This window comes from Frankliniella occidentalis, unplaced genomic scaffold, assembly GCF_000697945.3.
Source record: "Frankliniella occidentalis isolate FOCC.00 unplaced genomic scaffold, Focc_3.1 Scaffold37, whole genome shotgun sequence".
Lineage (NCBI taxonomy): Eukaryota > Metazoa > Arthropoda > Insecta > Thysanoptera > Thripidae > Frankliniella > Frankliniella occidentalis.
In genome coordinates, this window is record NW_026267167.1 from 1,235,672 (window position 1) to 1,248,188 (window position 12,517).

At 40.3% G+C, this 12,517-nt stretch overlaps 4 protein-coding genes across 5 annotated transcripts in view; 2 read left to right on the forward strand and 2 right to left on the reverse strand.

The window, feature by feature from the left end:
- Positions 1–1,279: 1,279 nt before the first annotated feature.
- LOC113211346 (sorting nexin-24-like) lies at positions 1,280–2,422 on the forward strand. Of its 2 annotated transcripts, none has more exons than XM_026429698.2 (4): positions 1,280–1,527; positions 1,627–1,783; positions 1,862–2,046; positions 2,139–2,422. In XM_026429698.2, exons 2-4 carry the CDS (start codon positions 1,634–1,636, stop codon positions 2,287–2,289), a joined length of 486 nt encoding a protein of 161 aa, XP_026285483.1. In that variant the 5' UTR covers positions 1,280–1,527; positions 1,627–1,633; the 3' UTR covers positions 2,290–2,422. The 2 variants fall into 2 exon arrangements, with proteins under 2 accessions (XP_026285483.1, XP_026285482.1); XM_026429697.2 differs by having other exon boundaries at positions 1,281–1,527; positions 1,609–1,783.
- LOC113211345 (uncharacterized) lies at positions 2,353–7,647 on the reverse strand. The gene is made up of 14 exons (XM_026429695.2): positions 6,880–7,647; positions 6,662–6,799; positions 6,464–6,582; positions 6,246–6,390; positions 6,038–6,167; positions 5,774–5,939; positions 5,524–5,704; positions 5,333–5,450; positions 5,006–5,246; positions 4,561–4,717; positions 4,333–4,464; positions 4,128–4,245; positions 3,885–4,039; positions 2,353–3,803 (listed from the first exon to the last, which is right to left on the reverse strand). Exons 1-14 carry the CDS (start codon positions 7,386–7,388, stop codon positions 3,698–3,700), a joined length of 2,415 nt encoding a protein of 804 aa, XP_026285480.1. The 5' UTR covers positions 7,389–7,647; the 3' UTR covers positions 2,353–3,697.
- Positions 7,648–7,961: 314 nt separating this feature from the next.
- Positions 7,962–9,006, forward strand: LOC113211340 (U1 small nuclear ribonucleoprotein C). The gene has a single exon (XM_026429691.2). It carries the CDS (start codon positions 8,199–8,201, stop codon positions 8,730–8,732), a length of 534 nt encoding a protein of 177 aa, XP_026285476.1. The 5' UTR covers positions 7,962–8,198; the 3' UTR covers positions 8,733–9,006.
- An 88-nt stretch (positions 9,007–9,094) lies between these two features.
- The window catches only part of LOC127749167 (uncharacterized), a 14,983-nt gene continuing 11,560 nt past the window's right edge, over positions 9,095–12,517 (reverse strand). Inside the window, exon 2 of the mRNA XM_052266286.1 lies at positions 9,095–10,682. Within this exon, the coding sequence (XP_052122246.1) occupies positions 9,241–10,682 (1,442 nt within the window). The 3' untranslated portion in view covers positions 9,095–9,240. The remainder of the gene's footprint in view (positions 10,683–12,517) is intronic.

The window sequence follows — 12,517 nt, forward strand, 5'->3', positions numbered from 1 at the left end:
AGAGAGAGAGAGAGAGAGAGAGAGAGAGAGAGAGAGAGAGAAGGGGGGAAGGGGGGCTGAAGATTGCTCTTGGACCCCTCAGTCATTCATTCATCCCGACCCCACAAACAACCCCGGGCAGCGCGCTGGGCTGGGCCGAGGCTCGGCCACGCCCCGGCTGATGGGCATTCCCTCCCTCCTATTCATAGCGCCACGCCGACCCTTAAGGGCGGAACTGTTCTTGAGTCAGTCAAAGGCGTTGTTCGGCACCGCACCACGACGCACCTGCTGTGAGAAAGAAAACGAAGAAACGTATAGGACACGAAATTAATCCAAGAAATAAATAAATAAAATCTTACTTTAACATCATCGCTCTTGAATCATCCGAGAAGTGCGTCCGTCATCTGCCGTTATACGAAACTGCCAAGTTGAGCCAATGCTAGGTCTCATAGCGCCTGATAGATATGCAACATCTTGTCTGTAGTGCATGCGTGTGCTGCAGGGTGGCCTACCCCGTGTATCGCAGGCGCTGAGTACTCGTAATTTGCCGACCTTCAATGGGTGAGGCCAGCTTCGTGGATACCTAACGACCAAAAATGTTTTCTGAGAACCGAATGTACTTCTAGAGGACCCCGACGAAAAACAAGTACTGGTCTCAGTGCATTCTTAAACTCTTTTTCGGTGTCAGCGACGCCGAGCCGAATTCACGCGGGTAAACGCGGACCTCAGTAGTGGTGGCTTACATTGGCATCACCCACACCCAGCCAGAAATGTATCGCCGTTTTTATTCACGTTAACGTTGAATCAACTTCGAGCAGACCAATATTTGGCCCAAATTTCAACGAAACTTCGACTGTGGACGTCGATTCAACGTTGAATCAACTTTCCGTTTCTGGCTGGGATATCCGCCACCACAGCCAAGTGCCTGGAAACGGGAGCAGCCCACACCCATTTTCGCTGCTAAACACTACGGGTCGTCGGACGATGGATTTGAGCTCCACTTGAATTTTGTGGCCTGAGGATACCTCCAATTTAATGGAGATAGGAATAACCCTCGCAATAACCACCTATCTAAAAGATCGCTGCGCTACCACTGAGACAACGATGGAGCTCGCATGTCGAATTTGAATCAAAACCACCATAGCAAACATTTTAAAACACCAATAACACGTTTTCTTGTAAAGGATCTCTTGCGGCGACCTCGAACCGTTCTCCACTATAGACGCAGACTCGGACCCTCGTACGTTTAAACGGAGCGCGGGAAACGGTTGGTGTCGAAGGGAATGACGTCATGCTCGTCTGCCCTTTGTTTGTTGTCAAATGTCTCGCTCATCTGTCACTCACTAAAGTTGTAGTCTCATTTTGTTTGTGGTCTATTGATCGAGTTATTTGAACACCATGATCGGACAATTCTAAGTCGTGTCGTTCATTTAGAGCCTAAGTTTTATTGACAGTCAGCAGCATTTTGATATTTTGGACCCACATAAACATAACCTATATCACCTGACAGTTTTCTTCAAAACATTGTGTGTTTAGAAGATCTCTCAGGTAATACTCTCTGAAACGCGCGTTCGTGCATCTCATGTTTTATGAATATTTCTTGTTGATCGATTTTTAACTGTTTAACAGGATTTTACTTGCTTTCAGTTTCACAATGAACGATTTACACATACTTAATTTTCGTCTAGTAGACTCTATTCCCACAGAGAAACCCCATTATGTGTACACAGTTGATGTGCAAGTCGGTGGGCGACATCGTTGTGTTGAAAAACGTTACAGTCAGTTCCACAGTTTACACAGACAGGTTGGTGGTCAGTTATTATTGATTGTTCCCTTGGATTATCAGAGCTAATCCGACATTCTTTTTTTCTATTTCTTTAAGCTGAGGAAAGAGTTTCAGACACCATCATTCCCACCCAAAAGAGTTCGATGCTCTCAACCTCGTTTGCTAGAGCAAAGACGGCGAGGTCTTGAGTTGTACTTAAGGACCTTATTTCAACAGTCAGCCTCCTGTCAATCTCAAATTTTAACATTCTTAGGGCTTCCTAAAGCCTCAACTCATGGGATGTAGGTATCACATCGTATATTCCAGGGTTTCTCTCATACTGTAAGAAAGTGTGCTAAATTTATCTCTGCCTTATTCTTTTAAATATTTACAGGTGTACCGGCAACATGGATGGTTCAATGGGCCACCAACCTGTGTTCATCTATAGGAAAGATCCATATATGCAACCCGATAGTAAATCAGACCTGCCCGATGTAGTTGTAAGTGGTATGCTAATGGCATTGTATGACTTGCCAAGCCTGTAATCTATTTTCTATTTATTCACCAGAATTCCAGTTGATTTACAATGTACATATTAACAAATGATATAATGGATGTAAATACTGTTTATTAAATTCATTTTCTAAATAAAATACAAATATGAAAAAGAAAAAAAAATGGAATACACATTAAACAAATACACTCTGTTGGACGGAAGTTTACACCACATTAGAAGGAATGACTGAGAGCACAATCATAATAAACTCTATTACATGAGCAAAATAGTATCTCAAAAATTACAATATCAACATTAAAAGATTTTGTGCAATACAGTAAAATGGGTAGTCTTACACATTCTCTAGTCGGACGGAAAAGTTAATTAATTGGAATTGTTCCTAAGGCACATGCTTGCAGATAATCTGCACTTACAACTAAATAGAGGGGTCAAAACTGCAAAAAGTTCTGTCAAGGACGACCCTCATTTCATACATTAGCACATGTTCAAAAAACAATGTACAAAGAAAAAATGTTTTTCCCTCACAACTGTCAAATACATTTAGAAAAATGTATTAATTACCTATCACATTTAGAAAAAGGCAGTGTGTTAATTTATGGGAAGACCTCTCAAGAGTTTAAACTATTTTTAAAAATCAGATCTAAACATCATGTTCATAATACAGATGAATTTCAAAGCATCAAAACTGAATTAGATCATTAACATTTAATGCATCAACATTTGTCTATCTATAAAACATTGTTCATTTCCAATTGGAAAACGTATGTTTTAATGCAGATCAATCATCAACTCACTTACACTACTTCATAAAATCTATAATTCATGGTTCTAGACAAAAACTTGATTTGAGAGTATGGACTACGCACATTGTGCACTCCGGCCTACCAAGTAGGTAAAGTCCCCAAGGAATGTGACTTAAACGGAACAGTGATAATATTTTTGGTGCATGCATAAAAGAAAAAGAAATGCATTGAAAAAAAGCAACCAAAGTATGATAAAGCTCTACATTTTAAAAACTAAGTCAATATAAATTTAAGTGTTTGTCGTGATTTTGTTATTTAGTCAGGTATTTATAATTTGAAAGGTTGCCTTTCAACATGATATCAAATTGTGCTCACTTACTTAACATTGGTATTTCTGACAGATGGCTCACAATGGCATTTAAAAAAAAGGTACAAAAAAGAACTATGTGATTTAATGTAACTTGAACCAAAATTCCTTGAATCAGTCCTATTTTGAAGAGATTTTCAACCAACATAAATTATTTTGGGAAAATTCTTCCAGAGAGAAAAGGACTGGTTAAAATGCAGAGCACACAGTTTGGGGTGTGACACAGACTCATCTTCTGCATAAGTAAATCTCTAGTTCTCTCAATGAAGAAGAATACCCTCTAAGCAACCTTACCTGAGATCATTCTACGGTAAAGGTACTTTTCTTTACCGCCTGAAGTATATCAACAACGTTACCATCATACTGAACAGCACTACAAAGCTGCTTTGAACAGTTGAGGCACCAGCCACACGGCACTTGAACATGTCATACCTGCAACCAAGCCATGGCAATTAGTCAGCTACAGTAAGAAATGAGGTATTTGAGAACTCGTGTAATTAAATAACAATTTACCTCGATGGTTGTTCATTTACAATATTTGAGAACTCTGCCTCAACAAGTTGACCATCATAGTATGTTATTTGATCCTCAAAGGGATACTCAAACCCTTGTATGCACTGGCACTTGTAACCACCAGTTTCAAACCCACGACCAAGAATAGGAACACACTGAAAAAATAAAAAATGAGGGTAAAAAGAATAATAAAGATAAGATCTAACATTAACATTGCGTATGTTACTTTACACTAATACTCACATAAGACGATTTTCTTGGGCATTTGTGGGTATCCTTGAATGCATTGGGTACATAATACTTATCTGGACACTGGTTGATGTCTAGCTGACGCAAATTGACAGTCACAGCCACAACACCCCTGAAACACAATCATTATTGAAAAAACTGGATGGCTTATGCCAATTGTACACTACTAATCTCCAGAAAAACAGGCAAAATTACTTACTTGAATTCAAGTTTAACCTTAAGGCTGTCCCAACCAAAGAAAGGAGATGCATAAGTCATGACCCATTTCTTCACTTTCCCTTCACAATCAAAGTAAGGTGTTGTCCAGTGACCATGATTAAGATTTGCAGCTCTGGAAACAAAATAATCAGAGAAAGGAAATTAAGTTAGAGATAAAAAACACTATTTTCATTTACACTGTTAATTTTTTTTTGATACCAGATCATACCTGTAGTGGTTCGGATAGTGTTCATACTTCTTCAGATTTTCACCAGTTTCATTGAAACGTAATTTGATTTTCATAAAGTACTTTTCTAGGTCGTCAAAGTTTGTTGACCAGCGCTGCTTTAGGAAACGGAACCATGGTTTATTGAGGTACACCTCCTCTGAAAGAAAATCAAACATACATGTTATTAAAGACTGTCCAAGCAGTGCAAGGAAAGAAGTCTGTATGACAATCTACCCATGAAATCTTTTCAATGTGTGAACTATTCATGGCGAGCTTGTATGTTACATATGATTTGAGCTGACGTAAACCAAACTATTCACATATTATGAGGAACACATGTGCCATGTGAGGGTTTCATATGTTATCCATAAACATGAGACATTTAAATTGGGGTTATCAAAATAACTTACTTATGTAAATGATTGAATTGACTGCATAATCTTACCTGACTTGTTCAGCCGAGCTAAATCCTCCAGTTTGAATTTCAATGTGTTTAATTGCTCTTTATAAGCATAAGGAGCAAATAGTGTGCGATTGGTGAACTTATTTCGTTCCCAATAAGTTCCAGCAGACCAGATCTTGGTATCTCCCATGACAAGAGCCAAAGTTTCACCAAACATCTGATCTTCAGTGAGTGGTTGATCAGCCACACGCTTCCCAGTGAACACTTCTTTGGGGTCTGATATCTATGGAAAAAGATAAAAATGCATGATACATCTTTTTGTAATCATAAATCAGTGTTGATAGGTAGTCAGACACACAAGACAATTACCTGTAAGAAGGCACTGATGAAATTAGCAAGACGAGAGGCCATTTTGGCCTCGTTTTCAAACTGCTCCTCAGTACCATATGCAATGTCTCCATGTAGGATAAGATCTTGTGGGTGATATCTAAAAAAATTAAATTAAATATCATTATTTTAAAAATAAAATTGCACAAGAGATTTAATGAATAAGTACTCACTGTTTGCAGTTTCCTTCATTCACAGAGAAGATAAACTTAAGAACCTCATCAACGTTAACTCTACCAGCATGAAGAGATTTCGCACCCTTAGATGCATTCTTGTACTCTGGGAACTTGTCCAAATAATAGTTGCGCATGTATTCTGGAACTCTATCCCATTTAACAGGAATCTTGTGGACCCCTGAAATGAAACTAAGCCTTACAATACTGAACCAAAATGAGATAGTTCATAGTAGAAACAAATACGCACATCCTACTCTCAGGCAGTCGAAATTATTGTAATACTGTTCAGCAGTAGCTCGCTCTATGATCTCTCCAAGGAATGGCCGTCTCACAACAGTTGGTAGACGGTATTGAGGTCTACATCGACACTGATAACCTCCTCTCCTAAAGCCCCATCCATGAATAGGTTCACACTAACAAAAAAAAATAATTTTAGTAAAGCAAACACACGAAAAAAACCATAAATGACAATATTTTAAAAAGAAAACAAGGGTTAAGGAAGAGTTTTCACCTCTGTAGATTCTTGTTTACATCTTGCAGTGTCTGCAAATATATTAGGACCACTATTTCCCTGGCCTTTAGGACATTGATTAATATCTATTCGATCATAGTCCATTTCAATCACTGACACTGCAGTGTACCTATGGAGGAAAGAAACATCAGTAAAATAAAGAGCCAAAATTAAATCAATGTTAACAGAGATTATTGCAGTAACTCACATAGGAAACTCAATGTGCCGAAAACCTGTGTGACGGGGATAAAGATCGGCAATCGGCACCACAGCAGCTACAAGCCATTTGTTAGAGCGCCCGCAGTCAAAATATGGGCGAGTCCATTTAACTGGTCCAGGATCCTCATGAGCACCTGAAAATATTTAACAAATATTTTAATCGATCCAAACTTCAGGTTTTTTTTAACTCAGAAATTAGTTACTAACCTTGTGGTCCATGGAAGGTAAATGTTTCATTGGTGTTGTTTGCATATCGTATTTCAACTTGATAGGTTGTTTTAGTATCATGACGACCCTTTGTTTGATCAGGTAACCACTTCTTATACCTTGAGTAGAAAAGTAAATTAACAAACCTTTCAATAAAATCAGAAGAAGAAAGAGGCTAGTGGTCAAGGAAATACAAACCATTCATTGATGCGATAATATTCAGATGTATAATCTTGACTTAGGCTGTCACTGGGAAAGGCACCTAGATCTCTTACTGTAAAAGTGTTCCGGGTTGACAGTCGTTCAAGATGGACAGGGTCATTAAAATCATCCTCCCTGCAATATAAAAATATTTAAGAGATTGATGGAATGAAAACTACAAGTTTTGTTCTGACTTTCTGTTGACCACAACTGACCTGAAAGTTCTAGGGGCAAAACGTGGCAAAGTTTTGTTGAAGAATCCTCTGTATGAGGATGAGTACGAAGAGTTTGGAGCAAAGTAAATTGCACTGGCGTTGATGTATGGGTTGGCGGATACATCGGCCACAGTTGACAGGAAGTAATACATCATACCAGGATCGTAGGTGTCATTGATGGCTGGTCGAATAAACCTTGTCTGGAGAATGTAAGAGAAGAAAAAGGCTCTGCTCATGGCCATGTTGTGCAGGTGCAAGAGAGCGGTCCTGTTGGGGAACACTGGGTTGATGTTGATCTCCTTGATGTCGGGGATGTGGCTGACCGAGTCCTCCGGGAGGTACAGGTCGCCCAGGTGCTGGATGGGGCAGTTGTCCTTGGTGACGCGCTGCATCTGCGAGCGCACCTCGTCGAACGAGTCCTTGGCCTGCCACTCATACTGACAGAGGATAACGTTGACGCCCAGGCCGAGGATGGCCAGCACCGTGTACAACAACAGGTGCCACCCCATGACTCACTGCTTCTAGTCGGTCCGACCAAAGGGTGGCCCGGGGGAAATGAGTCGAAACTTGATGCCGGGATCAAGAAGTGCGAGATTTACAATCTCAGGGGAAGTTTAGGGCCAAACAAAACAACATAATCGTGAAATTAAAGCCGCACTAGCACAACAACCCGCCCGAGCCCGCCGCCATCACGCCAACGCCTTGTTTTGGACGCGGGCTGCGTGCGAACGCTGCATCCGTCGCGCTCCAACGCTCACGGGCGAGCAGCGAGTGCGACAAGGATGGAGCGTGTCTGCGTGTAGGGAGTGGCCGCATATTTGGCTACATTCATATTGAAATGGCACCTTTCGAGTATGAAAAACTCAGTTACAGGGTGTACCTCCTGAAGTGCCACATCACGCTTCATTCCAAGTCACAATGTGAGAAAAACGAAGAAATTTCGAAGAAGGGAAAGGCTTTGAAATGAAAAATGAAATGAAAAAAGAAATTACTGTTTCTTTTTTGTAAATTCCTCTTTTGGAAAAGACGCAGCCAACTATGCCCCAGAGAAATACGGTTGGCCATCATGTAAACGCGATGAATTTGCCATACCTACCTTAAGACTGTTTGTGTTGTCGCTGTGGTGTGCGTCTTCCGTCCGTTGGTGTCTTTAACCCCTAGTTTTTGACGTTTAAACTGTGATCTGTGGTGGTTTTGAGCACACGGGGTACAGACGTGTGTTTGTACAGCTCCTCCAGTCCGTACTCGGCCCGTTCGGCCATCGAGTGCTCTGCTGTTCGCCCGGAGTAGGAGTGCCGGCTGCCGGCCTAACCTCCGCGATGCCAAAGTATTACTGTGATTACTGTGACACATACCTGACGCACGACTCGCCGTCGGTGCGCAAGACCCACTGCCAGGGCCGCAAGCACAAGGACAATGTCAAGTACTATTACCAGAAGTGGATGGAGGAGCAGGCCCAGCACCTGATCGACGCCACCACGGCCGCCTTCAAGGCGGGCAAGATCGCCTCCAACCCATTTGCGGGCAAACCGGGAGCAGCCGTCCCACCACCGGCGTCGTTGCAGCATCCTGGTCCACCCCATGGACCTCCTCGACCCCCAGGTGTCCCTCCCCCCGGCCACCCCGGAGGCCCGCCCGGCATGATGCACCCGGGTATGCACCCTGGCATGGGCCCCATGGGCCCAATGATGGGTCCCCAAGGCCCCATGATGAGGCCGCCCATGGGTCCTATGGGTCCGATGATGGGCCCTATGGGCCCGATGATGGGCCCCATGGGTCCGATGATGGGCCCCATGGGCCCGAGAGGACCCATGTTAGCTCCAATGCCACCGCCTGCCATGAAGAAAGCTTGAAGAGCGTCTCGTGTTCTGGTTGTGACTACCACTTTTGGCCGTCATCATTGGTTTCTTATTTGTATGACTGTTGTGAATCTAGTTTACACTACTATATGGTGCTTGTTATTGTGGATCAAAAATATTGCAGTGTACCTCATTCCGCGCTCTCATCTTTTGAATGTTCTTCTAAAAGATGAACGTTTCTTTTAAATGACAACCTGTTCAAATCTTATATATATTCTTGTATATATTGTATGATAGGAATCAATAAACAGATCTCGTCTAATTAAAATATGTCTTACTGCGTTTTTTGTTTGGCAATTAATATTTGAAAAAGTGAGATGGCTTGGGATTTATGCAGGGTTGTTCAGAATGCAAGGTTTAACATAATTTTATGAAATATATATTAATTTATGAAAATAAATATATGTACATCACAATAAATATATGTACAAAGCAACATAAATTTAACATTTTAATACTTTATATTTTGCTACATCTTCATTTTTGGCAATTTTGTCTTAAACTATAAAGCAGTTTCCAAAGCAGTTGGCGATTCATTTCTTAGTTTGCTATAGTCAGGTTCTTCCAGTGTTGTTGGCAACTTCTGCCCAGGGACAATTTTTAATTGTTTTGAGTACTGAGGGAATTTATTTGTTTGAGGGAAGATAGGTGCTGTTTCAACATGTTGACTGTCCCCTAGAACACTGGGATACTGATGAAACTCATGTTTTGGAAGTACAGTTTGAGAGCGGATAGGCTCCCCTAACTCTGAATATATTGGGCAGGGCGGGCATTGAACAGGGTCTTGAGATCGTGCAAGTCTATTTAACATTCTTCCAACATTTCTTCCAGCCATAGGCGAGGCTGACAATTGCTGAATTTGTAAGACTTCTGTTGCTCGCTCTTCCCCATGTTGATCTTCTAATATAGGAGTTGCTCGTACGTCATTTCTATGAGCTGCAAATCTTAAAGATGACTTAGGCCCTGGTTTCAAGAGTGTAGACTTAGAAGGAATGACTTTAGAAGGAACTGACTGTGTAGAGGTAGGATTGATTGAAACTGGTTTTGAATTCAGTGAACCGAACCGGAACTTTGGTGCATTGCTGGTAATGACATTTGTGGCAGCTTGTTTGGCTTGCTTTAATCTCTCAACAGCTGACATTCTGCTTTTGCCACTACTACTTGCACCATGTTGGAGGAGTAGGCGTTTGAAATCATAAGTTGAAGTAACTTGAGTCAGCCCATGATCTTTTGGAACACGCAAGTTTGGAGAGGGGGTGTTACTTCTTGCATCATAGTTGCTTGCAATATCTAAGTATTTACTTGAGTTAGGAGACCAGCTGTGTCTCGATCGGGCTGCCAACCTAGGATCAGTTGCTGCAGCCGCAGCAGTTGCAGGGCTCACAGACCGATCAGAGCCCACAGGGGACTGACTCCCTATTGAGGGAGATGGACTGAGAACTATTTCAGGCTCATATTTTAAGTTCATTTGCTTCTTTGATTTATGGATTTTGGCATAAAGTTCCTCTGTTGTCATTGTACTTTTTGGTGACAAAACAAGTTGAGGTTTCTTTTCCTCTCTTTCATAGGATTTTCCACTCCCAGGGAAACTGAAGCTTTCCTGCATTCCCTCATTTCTAACACATGACACATGTCTTTCAATAGGTGAAAACGTATTATTGGTCAATGGGGAAGCATTTGCTGAATCAGGTTTAGTTGGAGTTGAAGAATGTAAGGGGGCTTGAATTGTTCGTCCTGAATTCTGCATTTCAGGAGACATAAACCTATTGATGGATGCTGGTGAGGCAGCATACCTAGGCTCATATTGCTGAACAATTTTGGTCTCATCTCTGCCTAATTTTAAATTTTGGTAAATAGGCTGATTTGGGGAAATAATTGTATATGGGTCTTCTGCATGTTGAGTTTTTTCTGGCAAGTCTCTCTTTCGGATATATGTTGAACAGTCTGAAAAATAAAGGAGAAAAAAAGACATGAAAGATCAACAAAAATAAGCCATAAAGGGGACAACGCCAATCGTGTTAGGGTTTTGTTTCAATCTCAATCATTTTTCCAATTCCAAATTTTAGTAGCATTGCAAATTTTGTTATGTATGAACTCAAAAACGGATTTTTAAGACATGCAAAAATGTTCCAAACATGCACACACACTGCTCACCTCCTGACGCTGCCCTGCCCTGCCAAGGAGTCACGGAGGAGGTGCAATAAGGAGCAAAGTTTATGTACACTACCAATACATAAGACATGAAAGTTTAAGCCAGTGTTACAGGTTGATTTAGGGACTGTACAGTCAGTACAGAAATATGCTCGCACTGTGATGTTGTGAAAATATTATGTGTCAGTATAAAAAACTGAGTGTTACTATCAGTGCTGGTGACATAGCAAATGACTATGAGTGTCTTGAAGCATGCAAGCCTAGAGATTAGACAAGGGCATGAGTAAGGATCAGTCTGACAGGCAATGCACATTTACCCGAACTCTTATACCAATGTTTATTGCGTTACTCCATGCACCACCTTCTGAAACTCCTCTCCGTGAGAATAAATGAGGGGTGTGAATGTGCAGAAGCTTAAGTGTGTGCCAGACAAACTTGTGCAGTAGGATTTGTTTTTAAAAGAGGGACTATGCATCACCAAAATCACACAAGAAATTATATAGACCATCATGTATGGACATTTCAATAACAATCATTATTAATTTCATTGCCTTCATTACTTGTTGCAAAGCACTTCAGGCAAGCAATAAGGTTGGTGCATATACTGTTCTTTTTCAGTACAATAAACCAGGAACCACAGCCAATTTAAAGAAACAAAACAATTTCTTTCAAGCAATAAATATTTCAATAAATTAAGAAATCAGGTCTTTCCTTGGTTCTGCAGAAAATGACAAGTTACTTAACAAAACATTGGTGCAAATTCAATCACTTGATGATCAACTTGTCATCAATCTTACTAGAAGAAAGGGTAGTTTTTTCTCATAATCTGAAGTTAAATTGACTTGCCATCATCGCATTCAAGATCATGAAGTAAACAAAGACCTCTATGTACATCTAGAGAAGTTCAAGGTGAACAGATAGTTGATATACTCAAAAGAAAAGAGTGGTAAAAAAAAAGTGAGTGCACAGCAATGGGAAGGTTGATGGAAAATTGAAAAGATTTTTGATAGCTGTGCAGATTGAAAGAGAAGAGAAGAAGCATCAAGCTATTAACATTATACAATAGTATTTACAAAATCACATTCAAAGTAATAAAAGGAACACACAGTTAAAGCTATGTAACAGGTTTCAAATTATGCAAACTTTCAGATTTAACACAAGAATTCCATTGATAACCACAATAAAAATGGAGAATGCAACAGAAATCAGTTAATGATAAGTTAAACTGAATGCATCAGATGATTAAAACATTAATAAAAATCATTAAGAAATTTTAAAAATCAATATGTTTATAAAAACCTCCCAGGACACTACTTTACAAAAAAAGAAAATATGGCACCAATGGAATCACACAAGCACAATTTAATACAAGCAGCAACCATCAAATAAGAACACTTACGAACAAACAACAAAACATGAAACTAGGAAAACACAACGTGCTATGTACACACTCATACAAACAACTTGCAAATCAAAACTAAACAAAACAAAAAAATCACTCACATCTAGCACAAAACTTGAGATAAAATATCTATTAAAACTGCATGCTACAAATAAATGCACAAAAAAAGAGGTGGTTGGGTAGAAGCTAGGTAAATTTTTATTTTAAATATATGCTGTGATCTGAT

Excerpts from the sequence above, each read along its gene's own strand:
- LOC113211345 (XM_026429695.2), bottom strand. The coding sequence starts at position 7,388 with ATGGGGTGGCACCTGTTGTTGTACACGGTGCTGGCCATCCTCGGCCTG. Across the intron at positions 6,168-6,245 it reads CGGCACATTGAGTTTCCTAT|GTACACTGCAGTGTCAGTGA; the intron begins GTGAGTTACTGC and ends TTTCCTCCATAG. Across the intron at positions 5,451-5,523 it reads AATGAAGGAAACTGCAAACA|ATATCACCCACAAGATCTTA; the intron begins GTGAGTACTTAT and ends TAATTTTTTTAG.
- LOC113211340 (XM_026429691.2), top strand. The coding sequence starts at position 8,199 with ATGCCAAAGTATTACTGTGATTACTGTGACACATACCTGACGCACGAC.
- LOC113211346 (XM_026429698.2), top strand. The coding sequence starts at position 1,634 with ATGAACGATTTACACATACTTAATTTTCGTCTAGTAGACTCTATTCCC. Across the intron at positions 1,784-1,861 it reads TCCACAGTTTACACAGACAG|CTGAGGAAAGAGTTTCAGAC; the intron begins GTTGGTGGTCAG and ends TATTTCTTTAAG. Across the intron at positions 2,047-2,138 it reads AAAGCCTCAACTCATGGGAT|GTGTACCGGCAACATGGATG; the intron begins GTAGGTATCACA and ends AAATATTTACAG.